The following is a 19,430-nucleotide window of genomic DNA, read 5'->3' on the forward strand; positions in this document are numbered from 1 at the left end:
TGGTTCACATTTTTTTTTTTTTTTTTTTTTTTTTGTCAAAGTGAATCCGGATTCGATGGATTCATTAGAAGGATTCATTAGATGGATTCAGTCTGAAACAGAGAACATATCAGCCAGCCTAGTTAGCTTAGTTGGCTGTTGGCATAATGGGACTTTTTAGTCTTAGCCGACAGTGTAAATAAGGTATATTAAATAAATAAATAAATAGTTGGTAGTGCGTCTGCCTTGTAAGCGCTAGGCCGCGGGTTCGATTCCCGCCCGGGGCGGATTTTATTCTGATGGGCTGCGTCTGCCTTGTAAGCGCTAGGCCGCGGGTTCGATTCCCGCCCGGGGCGGATTTTATCCTGATGGGATAATGTTCGGGTGGCGCGTCTGCCTTGTAAGCGCTAGGCCGCGGGTTCGATTCCCGCCCGGGACGGATTTTATCCTGATGGGATAATGTTCGTTCTGGCTTTCTCCTATCCTGTCTTCCTTCTCTCTTCGATTTCGGGACGATAAGACCATAGCAGTTACAGTTCCCTCTGGTTCCTATCCTGTCTTCCTTCTCTCTTCGATTTCGGGACGATAAGACCATAGCAGTTACAGTTCCCTCTGTCGGCAGGCTTTCTCCTATCCTGTCTTCCTTCTCTCTTCGATTTCGGGACGATAATCGCTTTCTCCTATCCTGTCTTCCTTCTCTCTTCGATTTCGGGACGATAAGACCATAGCAGTTACAGTTCCCTCTGTCAACTTTCTTCCATCCTGTCTTCCTTCTCTCTTCGATTTCGGGACGATAAGACCATAGCAGTTACAGTTCCCTCTGTCAAATCTCTTAAAAAAAAAAGAAATATCCCTGAAGTTGCCGGTTACAACCATGCCGGTTACAACCATTAGCTCGTAATCTTGTGAGAGGTTTGATAGAGGGAGCTGTAACTGCTGACTCAGCAGTGCTGAGGTTTTATCTGTTTCGGATAAAATCCGCTCCGGGCGGGAATCGAACCAACGACCTAGCGCTTAAAAGGCAGACGCTCTACCCTCCAAGCCAACTAGGCTGGAATGGAAATGTTTTATTTTGTTTTGTTTACACCGACATCACGAAACGTGTCTTTTTTTTCGAGGCGGATTTAACAGTGTATATGTATTTTTCTAAAAGCGGAAAAGCCTCACCAAATTTACCTACTGAGATATTCGGGCTTTCCTTCTCCATATCCTTTTTCAATTTCCAAATTCAAATTCTTTCAGGTTTTACAGATTCAGGAAGGTAGGTAGATGTTACCTTTGCAGACAGGGATTTATACGTAGCAACCTAGGTAGGTATAAGCCTATATCTACCTTATATTCTTACAGCAGGCAACCTCCGTGACCGAGTGGGTATCACACTAGGCTTGCACGCAGGAGGTCCGGGTTCGATTCCCGGCGGGACCGAGGTTTTTTTCGGCTATGTGGCGGCATTACAAGTCGAATAGACGAGCGATAATAAATAATATTATGATGATTGAGTAAATGAAAGACTTGTGATACCCACAAAATTGTGAGAAAGCTCTCTGCTCTACCACAAAGATACCATAATTTGTGGTACGCGTTACACAGATTGAGAACCTCTGCTCTATTGGATTGGCCTTCACATGAGTTAAAGTTTTTGCAGAAAGCTGCTTTCAACAGGTTTGTTTTTCTTGTCAAAATGTTTGGGGGTAGATTAGTTTAATGTTTATTGCAATCACGTGTGAGTACTTATTCCTAAGCTTGGCTTTGTTTACATAAAGTTTCTCTAGTTTCTCTTTTTCTCTCTTCTCTTTTTCTCTCATAATATTATCTCCTTTCCTTTTTCCTTCTTCCTTCTGTCTTTCCTCTCTCCTCCTTCCTGTCGTTTCTCCTTTCCCTCTTGATTGCTTTATTGACTTTATTCTCTTTAATTAGGTGGATAAATAAATGAATAAATAAATAATTAGGTGAATAAATAAATACCTAATTAAAAGTAGAAAATAAATACCTACATAAAAAATCTTGAGGGAAGAAAATAAATAAAAAAAAAAGAAAAAAAAAATGTAAACAAACATTATAATTTTCTGTGGTGAATACCTACCGCAGACTTTTGTATTGAAAATATTGAAAAGGAATAAAAAATTGTGAAGTGAGAAAAAGGGAAATGAAGCCAATAAAAGAGAAGAAGACGAAGAAGAGGAGGGGGAGAGAGAAAGAGAGAGAGAGGGAGAGAGAAGGAGAGAGAGAGAGAGAGAAAGAAAGAGAGAGAAAGAGAGAAGGAGAGAGAGAGAGAGAAAGGGAGAGAGAGAGAAAGAAAGAGAGAGAGAAAGAAAGAGAGAGAAAGAGAGAAGGAGAGAGAGAGAGAGAAAGGGAGAGAGAGAGAAAGAAAGAGAGAGAGAAAAGGAGAGAGAGAGAGAGAGAGAGAGAGAGAGAGAGAGAGAAGTAAGGAGTCCACTTCCGGGAACAATAGAAAGAAAAGTAGAAGAAGAAAAAGGAGAAGAGGGAGTAAAACAAGAGAGTGATAGAAGAAGAAAAAAGAAAAGAAGGGGGAGGAAACGCTGGAAGAAATAGGTAGCGTGGGGAGGAGGAAAAGGAAGAAGAACCAAGAGAAGAAGAAGAAGAAGGAGAAGGAGGAGGAGGAGGAGGAGGAGGAGGAGGAAATGAAAGCTAGCTGATAATAGAAGAAAATAGAATTACAATCAAGTCGAAATAAATTGTCAGAATGAGAAAAGGGAAGAAAGAAAATGAAGAAGGAGGAAAAGAAAGGAGAAGGGGAGAGAAGAGAAGGACGAGAGAAACAGGAAGGAGGACGGAAGGGTAGGGTTCAGAAAGGAAGAAAGGGGAAGAGATAAAGAGGGAGATAAGGAGGATGTATAGTAAGATTGGGAGAGAGCGAGAGAGAGAGAGAGAGAGAGAGAGAGAGAGAGAGAGAGAGAGAGAGAGAGAGAGAGAGAGAGAGAGAGAGAGCGAGAGAGAGAGAGAGAGGACTAAGGAGAAGGGAGGAAATGAGGTACAGAGGGAGAGTAGGATGACTTAGGAAGATACGTAGGGAAATAGGAAAAATGTAAGCAAGGAGGGAGGCAGAGAGAGGTATTAGATAGAGAGGGAGATAGAAAGGAAGAATAAGAAAGAGAGAGAGAGAGAGAGGGGGGACTGTAGGGAGATAGGAAGGAAAAGGTAGAGAGGGAGAAAGGAGAGATAAGGAAAGAGAGAGGTTAGAGAGGGGGGACTGTAGGGAGATAGGAAGGAAAAGGTAGAGAGGGAGAAAGGAGAGATAAGGAAAGAGAGAGGTTCAGGTTGTCTGGGAGGGAAGAAATGTTAAGTGGTAGGTGCTTGAGTGTTCGATGAAGTAAATAGGTCAGATTTTGAATAGAGATACGAGTAGGTAGGTACGTAGGTACCTATTCCTGGAATGACTAATGATTTTGAAATTAGAATGCTCTTCAAAATAAGTAATCTCCGTGGCCTAGTGTTTATAATAATAATTATAATAGACTCTTGAGTGGAAGGCAACCACTAGGCGAGGTTAACGCCTTAGGCGTTCTCTACCACCTAACCCTCAGAGCTCCATTGTTATGTGGTCAAATTCTCAAATAAATGAGGATGAAATTCCATACCTCGGCTGGGATCGAACCCACGCCCTCCTGATTACCAGGCGAGCGTCTTGACCACTACGCCACCGAGGCAGGTTATCATACTTGTACGCTCGAGGTCCCAGGATCGGCTCCCGTCTTCGGGATGATTTAACGTTCGTTATTCCCTCTTGATAGAGGGAAAGGTTTACTTACGCCCTGAAAGAAGGACACCGCCCAAATTCAGGACGAACCATTTTTCGGTCACTAAGTAAAACAAAGGTTCTACTAAAATTCCCAAGTTTCACTCAGCCTCTGAGATAAGGACAAGCGGCCCAGATTCAGGACGAACAATTTTTCGGCCACAAAAGCAAAGGTCCCAAATGTTTCCCCACGGTTCACTTTACCTTCTGAAGTAAAAACACCACCCAAATTGTCCTGAAATAAGGACACCGCCCAAATTCAGGACGAACCATTTTCCGGTCACTAAGTAAAACAAAGGTTCTACTAAAGTTCCCAAGTTTCACTCACCCTCTAAGATAAAGATAAGCGGCCCAGATTCAGGAGGAACAATTTTTCGGCCACAAAAGCAAAGGTCCCAAATGTTTCCCCACGGTTCACTTTACCTTCTGAAGTAAAAACACCACCCAAATTGGCCTCTGAGATAAGGACAAGCGGTCCAGATTCAGGACGAACAATTTTTCGGCCACAAAAGCAAAGGTCCCAAATGTTTCCCCAAGGTTCACTTACCTTCTGAAGTAAAAACACCACCCAAATTGAAGACTACCAATTTTTAGGCCACTAAAACAAAGGTCCTAAAAAAGGTTCACTTACCCTCTGAAAAGTCTCACTGGACCAGTCCTCATTGCACAGCGTGGCACTATCACTGTGCTTCGCCAGCGTCATACAGTACGCATACGGAAGCGCTATACATAGGGACACGGCCCAAATGAGGACAATCAGGGTCGTGCATGTGCCGAGGCGCATGCGCGGCTGGAACGGATACATGATGACGAAGTAGCGGTCGATGGCGATGGCGGTCAGTGTGAGGGTGGACAATGCTTCGCCAGCGTCATACAGTACGCATACGGTAGCGCTATACATAGGGACACGGCCCAAATGAGGACAATCAGGGTCGTACATGTGCCGAGGCGCATGCGCGGCTGGAACGGATACATGATGACGAAGTAGCGGTCGATGGCGATGGCGGTCAGTGTGAGGGTGGACACGAACACGGACACCATCTGAGCGTACGGGACGAGGTGACAGAGGACCGGCCCGAAGATCCAGGTGCCTGGAAAAAGAGAGGGGAAGGGTTAGGTTTCTTGCAAAATATAATTAGGTATACATATGAAGGGAAATCGGTCAAGATTTATTAGAACCGGCCCGAATATTTATGTGTCTGAAAAAGAAGTTTTCTTTCTTCTTTTCTATTCTTTCCATTCCTTTTTGCTCTTTCCCTTTCCTTTCTGCTATTCTTCTTTTTCCTTTCTTCCTGAAAGTTCAAGGTCGCAGACATCCCTGTCTAAAAAGAGAGCATATGAAACGGCAAACGGCGTCCTGGGAATTTTTAGCATATTATTCCCGTCAAACAATTCCCTTTCTTACGATTGGACAGAAAACTGGAACAAGAAAAGTCCTTTTCTTATTCTTCTTTTTTTTAACAGTGGCGGATCCTGAATGAAAGACAGGGGAGTATCTCTTCTTTTCCCCTCTACGGTTATTTTTCTCACCCTCCCCTATTTACCAATTAGGGTACCCAAAATAGTAAATGATTTAGTAGTTATTCAATCAGGATTCTTAGGCCACCAGCGGATTCTCTTTATCTCTCTCTCTCTCTCTCTCTCTCTCTCTCTCTCTCTCTCTCTCCCTATGTACTAATAATAGTACATATAAAAATGAATTCTAAATGTAAAAAACAAAGAAAAAATTCTAAATTTTCAAATTAATTAATAAAGAAAATTTCTCAATTATTTCAGTTAAGGACAAAAAATCCTTTTCATAACTTTTGTGGAAATCACAGCTTTTTAGACGCCCGATTCTACTTCTTGGGATAGTAAACTCCGATGCGATGAGCTTTCTCGCAGTCTAGACTCTAGACTGTCCAAAGGAAAAAAAAAAAAAAAAAAAAAAAAACTACGAAATAAAAACGGCGGTGAAACACTTAAAAAAAAAAAAAAAAAAAAAAAAAAAAAAAAATCGAACCCGGGGCTTCGGGAGAAAATTCTTCCTGTTCGCTTGCCGCCACTGTTTTCAAATGGTGAATTTTTCCAGAGCTTTTTTTCACACATACCCACGTTAGGTACACGAAATAAGAGTACATACCTATATAGGTCAGTGCAGGGATCACGAAGAGACCGCCTTAACATAATAATAATAATAATAATAATACATAGAATATACCGAGGTAAAAGTGATGTACATCTAACCTACATGAAAGTGATGCCTCGTAAAGGCATATTATTAGAAAGTCACGGCCAATCCAGGCATTAGGTTGTTAGAAAAAAAGGCGATACATTTTTATGAGAAAAGCGTAAAGCGTAGGTAGGTATTAGATATTAATTTTTAATATTTTTTTTTTATATATATATTTCTAATAATATTGATAATAAAAAAAACCCAAATTGAAGACTACCAATTTTTAGGCCACTAAAACAAAGGTCCTAAAAAAGGTTCACTTACGAGGTTTGATAGAGGGAGCTCTAACTGCTGAGGTTTTATCTGTTCCGGATAAAATCCGCCCCGGGCGGGAATCGAACCCGCGACCTAACGCTTAAAAGGTAGACGTGCTACCCTCCGAGCCAACTAGGCTGGCATACATTTGTTAAAAATAGAAACAAATTACCCATGTAGAATGGAAATGTTTTATTTTGTTTTGTTTACACCGACATCACGAAACGTGTCTTTTTTTCGAGGCGGATTTAACCGTGTATATTTTTCTAAAAGCGGAAAAGCCTCACCAAATTTACCTACTGAGATATTCGGGCTTTTCTTCTCCATATTCTTTTTCAATTCTCAAATTCAAATTCTTTCAGGTTTTACAGTTTCAGGAAGGTAGGTAGATGTTACCTTTGCAGACAGGGATTTATACGTAGCAACCTAGGTATAAGCCTATATCTACCTTATAATATTCTTACAGCAGGCAACCTCCGTGACCGAGTGGGTATCACACTAGGCTTGCACGCAGGAGGTCCGGGTTCGATTCCCGGCGGGACACATATGAAGGGAAATCGGTCAAGATTTATTAGAACCGGCCCGAATATTTATGTGTCTGAAAAAGAAGTATTCTTTCTTCTCTTCTTTTCTTTCCATTCCTTCTCTTTCCTTTCTGCTGTTCTTCTTTCTTCCTGAAAGTTCAAGGTCGCAGACATCCCGATCTAAAAATAGAGCATATGAAACGGCGTCCTGGGAATTTTTAGCATATTATTCCCGTTAAACAATTCCCTTTCTTACGATTGGACAGAAAACTGGAACAAGAAAAGTCCTTTTTTTCTTCTTCTTCTTTTTTTTCTCAACAGTGGCGGATCCTAAATGAAAGACAGGGGAGTATCTCTTCTCTTCCCCTCTACGGTTATTTTTCTCACCCTCCCCTACTTACCAATTAGGATACCCAAAATAGTAAATGATTTAGTAGTTATTCAATCAGGATTCTAAGGCCACCAGCGGATTCTCTTTATCTCTCTCTCCCTCCCCTCTCTCTCTCTCTCTCCCTATGTACTAATAATAGTACATAGGTACTAATTTTCTTTAACCACGATCGAGTAAACTACGGGCTGAAAATTCCCGGAGGGACGGGCCCAGCTTGTTCTTCTCCACTCATCTCTATCCTGTGCCATTCTCTACTGATACAGTAGAACCTCGATTATTTCAACTTCCATTATTTCAACCCCCAAATCAGTTCAAAATAGGATATTTATTAACCATTTTGTTCTTTTGTATCTAAATTTTGCCCCTTTGTCATTATTTTATAAGGAATTTCAATTATTTCAACTACCCTCAGTCCCAATTAGTTGAAATAATCGAGGTTCTACTGATAAGGGATAGGAATGACTTTGTAGCTTCCCCCCTTTGAAAACCACACCATTCGACACTGTTATACAAACTTTAATAAAGAGGCATCGGAGAGAGAATATAAAATGCATCCACTTCGAATGTAATAATACATACAGGGTGGACAAAAGTCAGCTGACCTTGTAATTGATCGAACGAATTGAGGTTCACGTTTTAGAAGAAATTCTTTTGGAATTAGAATTTTTGTTTAAAAAAAAAAAAAAAAAAAAAAAAAAAAAAAATATTTTTTTTTTTTTGTTTTTTTTAAAAAAAATTTTTTTAATTTTAAAAAAAAAAAAAAAAAAAAAAAAAAAAACATGATTTTTATCTGGATTTAATTAAAAAAAATATGTATAAGTATCTTTGTTTTGTCATAACTCCTAAACAGTATGCCCGATATGAATGAAATTCGACAAACATGACTAGCTAAGTTACATAGGTAAGTACCTACATAGTAGGTAGATAGGTACATACACCAGTGTCCCCTAGAATATTCTGAACACCCTGTATGATGTAATATGCGTTATGAAATGGTATATTACCTAGGACTTGCATTTATTTTAACAATAATTACAAAACATGGTAAAAAACAATTGAACAAGCAAAATGATAAACATAAAATGTACAGATTAATGAATTGAATTTTTGCTAATCAATTGTTCGTTTTTTAACATAGTAAGTATTATAAACCCAATGTGGCTAAGCACGGGTGGGGTTTATTATTTTTAATTCATCTTTTTCCAATTATTTTTAACAAAACTCTTTTCCTTGCTGTTTTTAAAGGTAGGTATTTTATTTGATTTTTTAGGTGGTATTTTTGAAGTTATTATTTTTTTCCCCTTTTCTAAATTACATATGTTAATGCGTTAATGGTTAATGATTTTTCTGATTTTTTCTTTATTATTTGGCGTTTTTAGCCATTCCCGTATTCTATTTCTTATACATGTTAAACTGGTTGCTTCAATTGGCTGCCATAATCCTTCGGGTATACAGTTGAAGACTTTGCTGCCTACGTAAGAAAAGTGTCTTTGGGTCAATGATCTGTGAGTAGTCTTCGTTGTCATTTGTCCTCTTTGTCGGGTATTGTAGTTAGTCTGTCCAGGTCTCCACATGTCCTGTTTTTTAATGCTAAATGTACAAGTTTTGAAAATGTAAGTGTCTTGTATAGTAGGTACGTCATAATTTAGGGGTAGATAAGTATACTTAAGTAGGTACTTACTCATTGAATGTGTATACGTACCTACCAAAGCTTACACAGACACAAAACTTAAGTAGCAGTTACCTATTACGAGACAATACACCTGTGAATGCCTACATAGTACCTACTGCTTGGTAATTAGGTACTTAATTACTATTTGATGTAATATCATAATTATGATAATATTTATCATGCTTCATGAATTTATTATGTCAATAAGAAGTAGGATCCCGAACTTGTGAAGTGGTGGTCAAAATATCAAATCAAAATCATGAATTATTTGTGGAAAAGCACAAACGGCACTTTTCACAACTTTTGTGGATATCACAACACCTACTTAGTGTTTCCTTTGCAATACCTACCTACCAAAATCTTCATGACTCCATAATTTTTCTACTATGGTAATGCCACCGCCACCACTGGTCGCTACTTGATTAAAGTAGCTACTCAGTTGGCCTCACGAGCCTGAGTGCACCCCGAACTCCACGCACAGAGCCGAGAAAAATTTGGCCCCTCTGGGAATCGAACCAGGGACCTCCGGCGTGCAAGAATATCGTGCTACTGTAACCTCTTCTCTTAAAAATCTGGTGTGAACATCACACGACTTTCTATTACATTAAGTCGGACAGTTCTAAAAGTTTCACCATTCGATTCCGCGTGAAAAATCACATGGGATTAACTATTCACTTGCTTATTTGGTAACGGTTGACGAATAAAATCTGGTGTGAACATCACACGACTTTCTATTACATTAAACTTCTCAACTGTAAGTTGGACAGTTCTAAAAGTTTCACCATTCGATTCCGGGTGAAAAATCACATGGGATCAACTATTCACTTGCTTACTTGGTAACGGTTCGCAAATAAAAGGGAAATTTGTTGACACAGGGGAGTATCGAACCCAAAACTTCTCAACTTTAAGTCGGACGGTTCTAAAAGTTTCACCATTCGATTCCGCGTGAAAAATCACATGGGATTGACTATTCACTTGCTTATTTGGTAACGGTTCACGAATAAAAGGGAAATTTGTTGACACCGGGGAGTATCGAACCCGCAACTTCTCAACTGTAAGTCAGAGAGTGCTAAAAGTAGCACCATTCGATTCCGCGTGAAAAATCACATGGGATCAACTATTCACATGCTTACTTGTTAATGGTTCACAAAAAAAGGGAAATTTGTTGACACCGGGGAGTGTCGAACCCGCAACTTCTCAACTGTGAGTCAGAGAGTGCTAAAAGTAGCACCATTCGATTCCGCGTGAAAAATCACATGGGATCAACTATTCACATGCTTATTTGTTAATGGTTCACAAATAAAAGGGAAATTTTTTGACATCGGGGAGTATCGAACCCGCAACTTCTCAACTGTAAGTCAGAGAGTGCTAAAAGTAGCACCATTCGATTCCGCGTGAAAAATCATATTTTGTTCACAACTTTCTACTTTTTCCCATTTAAACCTGTGGTAACGTACGTAACGTACAGACCATGGGCTAAAAACCACTTTTTTGGAATCAGGGGACCCCAAAACGGACATTTCCACCCATTTCCCGATTTTGAAAATTTGGACCGATTGCAATACTTTCTCATTACCTTGTATAGGTTCCCTATACAGTAATAGAAAGTAAAAAGGCTGTGATCGTCTTGTCAAAAGCTTTGTATACCCACTTAGTACAATATTTGTAGGTACCTATAAGTTTTATTAAAATAGTAATCTTTGTACATGTAAAAAATCATGTTGAAATATTTGGAGATATCACAGAGAGGAGAGAGGGAGCAGAGAGAACCTTCCAGTCTGAAATTAGGTACTATGGATTCTAGATGTTAAAAAAAGCTAAATATGAATTCTAAATGTAAAAAATAAAGAAAAAATCTAAATATGAATTCTAAATGTAAAAAATAAAGAAAAAATTCTAAATTTTCAAATTAATTAATAAAGAAAATTTCTCAATTATTTCAGTTAGGGACAAAAAATCCTTTTCACAACTTTTGTGGACATCACAGCTTTTTGGACGCCCGATTCTACGAGTACTTCTTGGGATAAAATGTTTAGTAAACTCTGATGAGCTTTCTTGCAGTCTAGACTGTCCAAAGGAAAAAAAAAAAGAATCGAACCCGGGGCTTCGGGAGAAAATTCTTCCTGTTCGAAAATCACTTGCCGCCACTGTTTTCAAATGGTGAATTTTTCTGGAGCTTTTTTTCACACATACCCACGTTAGGTACACGGAATAAGAGTACATACCTAGGTACATAGGTCAGTGCAAGAGTCCTAAATTAAAATGGACGCGGCACATAAGGGATCAGGAAGAGACCGCCTTAACATAATAATACATAGAATATACCGAGGTAAAAGTGATGTACATCTACCTACATGAAAGTGATGCCTCGTAAAGGCATATTATTAGAAAGTCATGGCCAATCCAGGCATTAGGTTGTTAGAAAAAAGGGCGATACATTTTTATGAGAAAAGCGTAAAGCGTAGGTATAGGTATTAGATATTAATTTTTAATATTTTTTTTATTATTTATATTTCTAATAATATTGATAATAGGATTCTCATGTAAAAGATAATGACTCCCCGATAATTTAATCATAGAGATTAGAAAAAATTAACCGTACCGTGTACATCTAAAAGTGATGTACCTATGTACATGAAAGTGATGCCTCGTAAAGGCATATTATTAGAAAGTCATGGCCAATCCAGGCATTAGGTTGTTGGAAAAAAAGGCGATACATTTTTATGAGAAAAGCGTAAAGCGTAGGTAGGTATTAGATATTAATTTTTAATGTATATATTTTTTTTTATAAGAGAGGGAGAAAGGTGGGTCAATGATCTGTGAGTAGTCTTCGTTGTCATTTGTCCTCTTTGTCGGGTATTGTAGTTAGTCTGTCCAGGTCTCCACATGTCCTGTTTTTTAATGCTAAATGTACAAGTTTTGAAAATGTAAGTGTCTTGTATAGTAGGTACGTCAAATATTCTGTAAAGTTCGTCTGAGTGAAAGTATCTGTCTTTGTCAAGTATTATGCGTAGGAGTATGTTTAAAGTCCTGTTCAGTGGTGTCATCAAGTTTGAGTAAGCTCCGCCCCATGCTACTATGCAGTATTGCACTAAGGATTGAACCATGGCAAAATAAATCTCTCTGAGCAAAGATTTGCTGCAGACGCGTTTCAAATTGTTAAAAACATACATGAGATGGCGGAGCTTACTCTTGAGTTGGTTTATGTGGTCTGTCCATTTTAAGTGTTGGTCTATTAGTATGCCTAAGTAACGTGTTTTCGTCAGTCTTTCTAGTGTAATAGTATTAGTTGAGTCAAGGGTTAGTTGTAAAGTCGATGTTGTAGGGAGTCCTCGTGAGTCAATGGCAAAGGTCATGTAGTTAGATTTATCAAAGTTTATCTTCAGAGACATGCTTGAATACCAATTGCCAATGTTAGTCAAGTCAGTCGTAGCAATGTTGTGAGTCTCTTCCCAAGTGTCTGATGTATAGCAGACAACCGTGTCATCAGCATAGCAGAAGACTTGGCCCAGGCTTATCCCAGGTTACATTTCGAAGAAGAAGAAAAAGAAGAAGAAGGAAAAGAAGAAGAAGAAGGAGGAGGAGGAGGAGGAGAAGAAGAAGAAGAAGGAGGAGGAGGAGGAGAAGAAGAAGAAGAAGAAGAAGAAGAAGAAGAAGAAGAAGGAGAAGTACCCACGTATATCTAAATTCCTGGCCTTAACAATATCTAATATTTTATAGCAACATACGGCAAAATAATAATAAAACCATTAAATTTTACTGCCCTAATAATACGTAGGAAAATGTTGGTATATGCTTATGTAGATCATTTTATGAATTTGCCTGGGATAGGGCATTTTAATAACAGCATGATGGCTGTTTCGCTGGTTGTCATGGGTATTTTCAATATTGTGGTCACACTTTGTGCCTACAGAAGCGTAGGAGAGAAAGTAAAAGGGTAATAGAAAGTAAAAAATCTGGTGTGAACATCACACGACTTTCTATTACATTAAACTTCTCAACTGTAAGTCGGACAGTTCTATACGTAAAATCACGTTTCATACTAGACTGTTGAAAAAAAAAAAAACTCCCTCTAACATTGGTAAGCGCTGGGTGCACCCCGGGAGTAAATAGGACGTGACGTGCCGTCAGACCGTCACCCATCCAGAAACTAATCACGCCAAACGTTGCTTCAACTTCCTGGAACTGGTGTTTGCTGCATTTAATGTGAATTGCAACGTGAACAATTCAGACAACGTGAGATATTGAGGGGAGAAAGAGAGAGATGGAAAAGAAGAAGAAGAGGAAAAAGAACTACCTACAAGAGAGAAAAAAGCTAGAAAACAAAATTAACACATCAAGTTAGAAAGTTAGATAAAGAAAGTACGAGTTAAAAGCAAAAGAAGGAGGTAATGCCGTTCTAAACTTCCTAGAGGAGACAAGCAATGAAGAAAAATAAAAGACGAAGAAGAAGAACAAGAAGAACAAGGAGAAGAAGAAGAAAAAGAAGAAAAAGAAGAAGAAGAAGAACAAGGAGGAGAAGAAGAAGAAGAAGAACAACAACAACAAGGAGAAGACGAAGACGAAGAAGAACAAGGAGAAGAAAAAGAAGCAGAAGACGAAGAAAAAGAAGAAGAAGGAGAAGACGAAGAAGAGAAAAGTATCTAACCCAAAATAGAAAAGTTTCCAAAGCTGTCAAGGTTAGTTAAGTATTTATTCCTGGAAATGTTAGGTATATAGGTACATAGTTCCAGGAACCAGGAATATGTCATGCCAGATTGGGGACGGCGAAAGGGGAAGAACGGAGAGGGAGGAAGAGGGGAGAAATAAAGAGGGGAGGGAGAGAGAGGAAAAAGGGAAATAATTATAGCAAAAGGAGAGAGGGAGAAAGAGAACAAGAAAGAAATATAGAGAGATGAGAATGGACATTAGCTTGCAGGTTGCAGGGGAGCGGGTTCGATTCCCACCCGGAATCAACTTTATCCTTAGCGGAGAGGTTCGTTCTCGGAACGGCTGGATTTTTTTCTATCCTGTTTTCCTTCTCTCTTCGATTTCGGGACCATAAGACCTCAGCAATATCAGTCATAGTTCCCTCCATCAAACCTCTTGAAGAGGGAAAAACTTGGACCTTACTACTTCTGTTTATTTACATTCATATTAGAAACTACCTAGTCTTTTTGTTTTAGAAGCTAGTCTTTTTGTTCTTTGTTTATTTCAAGGCAAGATATAGGTATGCCTCTGTTTTGTTTCTGTGTATAATATATTTCACTGACTCAGGTTTTCTGCAGTAATTACCATGGCATTTTTTTTTTTTTTTTTTTTTTTTTTTTTTTTAAAAAAAAAAAAAAAAAAATTTTTTTTTTTTTTTTTTTTTTTTTGGTTTTGTGTTTTTTTCTGTCAACCCTTGCATTTTTCCGCGAGCTATTTACGGGGTCCGTCTGTAAAGCAGAGTCTGCATTCACCAGGGTCTATTTGTAGAGTATACAGGGTGTCCACCAATTTATGACCCATTCAAATTGCTCCGAATCTGTTGGAATTGAAAAAAACACGTCATTTTATGATTTTTGCGAAGAATTTCAATATCGCCAAAAATTCTTGGCACATTTTTTTTTTTTTTTAATTCGGAGCAATTTGAGTGGGTCATACATTGGTGGACACCCTGTATATAGAGTCTACACTATGGTCTAGAGGTCTACACTGTAGACACTCCTTTGTTGTATTCTGAATACACGTTTGTTTACTCCTAATTACCTTCATGCTTACTTCCTTATTATTATAATCTCCTCTCTCTCCCTTTCTTTCTCTCTCTCTCTCTCTCTCTCTCTCTCTCTCTCTTTTTTTTATCTTCCTTCCTTTTCTTTCTTTCTGTCTTGTTCTCCTTAACTCTCTCTCTCTCTCTCTCTTTTCCTTCCTTGTTCTCTTTTTCTTTCTATCTTGTTCTCCTTAATCTCCTCTCCCTCATTCTTTTGACTCTCCCTCTTATTCCTCACTTTTCTTTCTTTTTCATTCGTTCTCTTCATATTTGTTCCTCTCTTCATTTCTCTCTATCCTTCTTTCTCTCTCTCTCTTTCTCTGTCTCTCTTTCTTTCTCTCTCTCCCTCTTTCGTTCTAATATACTCTTTCCCTATCTCTCTTTGTCTTTTTCTTCTTCTTCATCATCTTCTTGAATTGTTTCTTTTTCTCTTCCTTCTATGCTATGAATTTTTTAAAGATGACTTGGACTCGAACCAGCAATCCCCTCATCCGAAGTACACCACGTTAACCACCACACCGCAACCTCAGTGTTACACGATTGGGGTTGGTTAATAAAAATCCCATGATATAAGGGGTGGGGCGATTTTTCTCCCCACACCTCACCAAGTGATGAGGGACTTTGAATTTCGTTAAATTTTTAATTCCCTTACCTCCTCGTTTTTTTCCCTTTCTTCCCTCCCTATTCTTCCTCTTACCCTGTCTTTTTCTCTCCCATCCTTTCTTTCTCTCGTTCTTCCTCTCTCCTTTTCTCCCTCTCTCCCTGTCCTTTCTTCCCCTTCCAATCCTCCCTCTCTCCCTTCCTTCTCTCCTTTTTCCCTCATTCTCTCCCCCTCCCATGCTCCCCCCTTTTTAATTTCCCGCACAGTAAATTCCTGAATATCAGGTTTCCCCCGCGGGGAATAAAATTACACCCAATCATTTCTGCATGGCTGAATGGAAGGGGGAAGAGAGAGAGAGAAAGAGAGAGAGAGAGAAAGAGAAAGAGAGAGAAAGAGAAATAGAGAGAGAGAGAGGAGAGAGTAATTTTTGGAGGGAGAGGTTGAGAGGAGAGGAAGGGGGGGGAAGAGAGAGAGAGAGATAAAAGAAAATTCTTCTCTTCTCTGCTCTTATGTTCTATTGTAAGTTACAAATTGCAACCTAATTTACCTAATCCAGGAATGGTTTAACGTCCAACAGAATCCGACCCTGTGCTATTTTCGGGCCTGAAATATCTACATTATACCTACCTTTCTGATAAGGGCTCTAAATTACCCAGTCCTTGATGAAGTCTATACCTACATATAGGTATTAATTATAAAGTCTATAGGTCTATGTATGTATATTGTATATGCCTATATGTTCGTATAGGATCTCGATATTATAGGCTTTAGTTTATAGTTTATTTATCCCTGATAAGTAGAAGGAATTTAAGACTTATCTACCTATATTATACCTTCCTATACAATATTCCTCCTTCCATACCCCTTTCTCAAAAGGGATTTTAGGTTAATAACTTTCTAGCTTCCTTCTTGATAAAGGATTTACTGTGATGTTGATGTCCTTTATCAGTTTCGTATTAAGGATTGACCTAAATACGTTCATTGATCCTTCAATACAAATTTGGAAATACCTACCTATAGTGGAGGTGTTCCAGCCTCCATTGAAGGTATAGGTGGTTTGGAGATTAGTGCGACTGCCTTTGTAAGTGTTTGAACAGAAACTGTATAATCAACAGATAAGGTTCTCAGAACGGCTGGTCTATCTTGTCTTTTTTTTTTCCAAGAGGTTTGACAGAGGGAACTGTAACTGCTATGGTCTTGATTTTGATGCCAGACCAGAATCATTTTCGGTCCTCCTCTCTTTGATTTCGGGACGGACGATACTTGCTGGAGGTCTTTTTTCCTCTATCTTTAACCCATCCTTTATCCTTTAACCCATGTATTATTCTTTAACCCATCAAATATACGAGACCTTGTTTAGACTGCTGGGGTAAAGGGACTTTTCAGTCCTATTCTATTCTATCTCTCATTGTTACATTTTTCCTTTATCAGACCTAATGTAGGTTATAGGAAAAGGAATTTAAGACTGAGACGTGAAGCTTCGCCACACTGACGCCAAAAGAGGAAGCACCAAGACAAACATTTATATTCGAGAAAGTCGCCCTCCGCTTTGTAATGTGCGGTGAAATTAATCTTCTTGAAAATTGGGAGATAATCTTTATCTCCCTCTTACTTTTACCTCCCTCTATCTCCCTCCTCTCTTTTTCCCCTCCTTCTCTCTTCCTTTATATATCCTCCTCTCCCTCCATCTCCTTACTCTGTCTCTCTCTTCCCTTCTCCTCCCTTTATCTTATTTCCTCCCCCTGCTCTTTCCTTTTCTCCTCCTCCTCCTAATCCTTGCTATTCTCCTTCCTTCTGTTCTTCTCTCCCTCCTTTCCTCTGTTCCTCTTTTCTTCCTTTCTCCTTCCTTTATTCTCCTCTCTTTCTGTAATTCTTTTACCTCTTTCTGTTCTTCGCTCCCTAACTTTTCCTCCCGCCTCTTCCTCTTTTTCTTCTTCTTTCCCTCTCCTCTTCTTCTTCTTCTACCTACCTCCTCTGCCTGAAGAAGAAGAAGATGAAGAAGAGGAAGAAGAAGAAGAAGTTGCTGCTGCAGTGCTGCCAGCTGCTACTGTTGCTTCAGCTTCCGTCTTCTTCATTATCATTAGGTGCGTATATATCCGCTTCGGACTTGAGTGCAGATCACCTTCTTCTTGTGCGCAAGACAGATCATAAATATCGTTGCTGATTCCTCATAATATTATGCCGTATGCCCCAAACATTGAAGCTTCCGGGAATTGACTTTTTGGTGTGGTCAACAGTTCTTTGTTATGAAATAGGTAACTACAAACTACAAACGTGTATCATATAAAGGTAATAAGTTTTGTAGTTACCTATTTCATAACTTTATAACCTAGGATGTCTAATATAAACAGCTTCGGACTTGGGTGATCACCTTCTTCTTGTGCGCAAGTCATATCATATCGTTGCTGATTCCTCATAATATTATGCCGTATGCCCCCAACATTGAAGCTTCCGGGATTTGACTTTTTGGTGTGGTCAACAGTTCTTTGGTCTCATTTCCTGGGAGAGCCTTCAATGATTGTCCAATCCGGCACTGGCTCCGTCTAACATCAACAAACATCTTTAAACACATCCAAATTGATGTTTTCTCTCGTCTCCTACTTTCCTTCCTCCCCTTCTCTTTTCTTTCCTTTTCCTCTATTTTCTTTTCCTCTGCCTCTTCCTTCATATTTATTCAATCGTTTCTACACCTTACTGGAAATGCTGGACTAAAATAACATCCAGCCAAATTGCTCCTTCTCCTTTACTTTCTCCTCGATTTCGTCTCGTCTTTTTCTCCCTCTTTTCTCATTTTTCTATTTCTCCTTCTTTCCTCATCCTCCTCCTCCTCTTTCTTTGTATGTGCTCAATCGTCTTCAAACCAACTTACACTAAAAAAAACACATCCAAATTGCTATTTCCTTCTCTTTTACCTTCTTCTTTTTCTTCTCTCGTTTCTCCTCCTTCTCCTCATCCTCCTTCTTCTCCCTCCTATTCTTCCCGTTATGTTTACTAATGCGTCTCCTTTTAACCGACCTAAAAAAACATACCTAATGTATTACCCACATTCCAAATTTCTCTTCCCTTTTCTTTTTTATTCCTTCTGATTTTTGTCTCTTCTTTCTTTCCTTGTTCCCTTTACTTCCATCACCGTGTAGGTAGGTACTCAGAAAACGTGCCCAAATAGATCAGTTGCGCTTACTTGGGTGATGTTTCAAAGTCATATCTATGTTATACGTATGAACCTACTACCTAAGCGCCTTTTAGCATTATAGATGCACATTATTATCACTACTACTATTCCTCCTTGTTCTACCTAATATTATGTAGGTACCTACTAGCTACCCACTACTATCTCTAACATACCTACCTACCGTGCCATTAGAGGTGCCTATTATACATTTTATTGATGTGGTGAGAAGCTGTCGAAAATTTCTCATGCTAAAAGGCCTCTTAATAAATAACGGAGAGAGAGAGAGAGAGAGAGAGAGAGAGAGAGAGAACAGTTTCCATCTACGTATGTAGGTACTATCTAGTACAATGTAGTATAAAGTGAGGAAGAGGGCGGGAAGAGGGAGAGGAGAGAGAGCGGGAAGAAAATGATAGGATGGAGGAGTTGGATTAGGGCTGACATTTTACTAGAGACTATCATTCTAATATGTACCTAATATCTAATACCCAATCTGACTCTTTCTTACCTCTAAAACATCTTTTTTTTAAGCTCTCTTCTCTTTACTGCTTTTAATGATAAGCGAAAGTGTTAATGGAGCTTCTTCTCTTTACCATTTCCAAGAGAAAGTGATTTTTATTTCCTTACCTGGTACCTATCTGTAAACAAAATAGAATAGAATATACCTTGTTTATCCTGCTCGAATGAGACTAAAAAGTCCCTTTACCCCAGCAGTCTAAACAAGGTCTCGTTTATTTTATGGGTTTAATATTGTACAATGCTTAGTTATTACTATAGACCTTGCTTAATTTAAAAAAAAAAAAAATGTTCTTACGCTTACAAGGAGAAAACATTTTTTATTCGTTTTATTGCTAAGAAATTTTCAAAGGCAATATATCAGTCATGGAAAAAAATAGCCATAGACGACCCACAATCCCAATCTGGGTCAAGGACAATGTTACCACATTTCAGCCATCTAACATTTTTGAGCGTGGTAAATTTGCCTTGGCCAATTCTTCAACTTTTGTGGTATTTTTTACCAAAATACTATTTTAAAGTTTAAACCTAATTACCTATTTAGTAACCAGTAAGACCTTATGTCGGTCCTAACCCAATACATATCAGTTCAAGAATACATCTAACCTCTGAGGTAATTC

The 19,430-nt window shown here is 38.8% G+C and overlaps 1 protein-coding gene across 1 annotated transcript in view; it reads right to left on the reverse strand.

The window, feature by feature from the left end:
- LOC103515508 (neuropeptide Y receptor type 2-like) overlaps positions 1 to 19,430 on the reverse strand; it is a gene marked incomplete at its 5' end in the record, with an annotated part of 67,344 nt that overhangs the window by 11,605 nt on the left and 36,309 nt on the right. Inside the window, 2 exons of the mRNA XM_026828192.1 lie at positions 4,368 to 4,506; positions 4,677 to 4,827. Of these exons, the coding sequence (XP_026683993.1) occupies positions 4,368 to 4,506; positions 4,677 to 4,827 (290 nt within the window). The remainder of the gene's footprint in view (positions 1 to 4,367; positions 4,507 to 4,676; positions 4,828 to 19,430) is intronic.

This window comes from Diaphorina citri, unplaced genomic scaffold (genome assembly GCF_000475195.1).
Source record: "Diaphorina citri unplaced genomic scaffold, Diaci psyllid genome assembly version 1.1 scaffold1358, whole genome shotgun sequence".
Classification (NCBI taxonomy): domain Eukaryota; kingdom Metazoa; phylum Arthropoda; class Insecta; order Hemiptera; family Psyllidae; genus Diaphorina; species Diaphorina citri.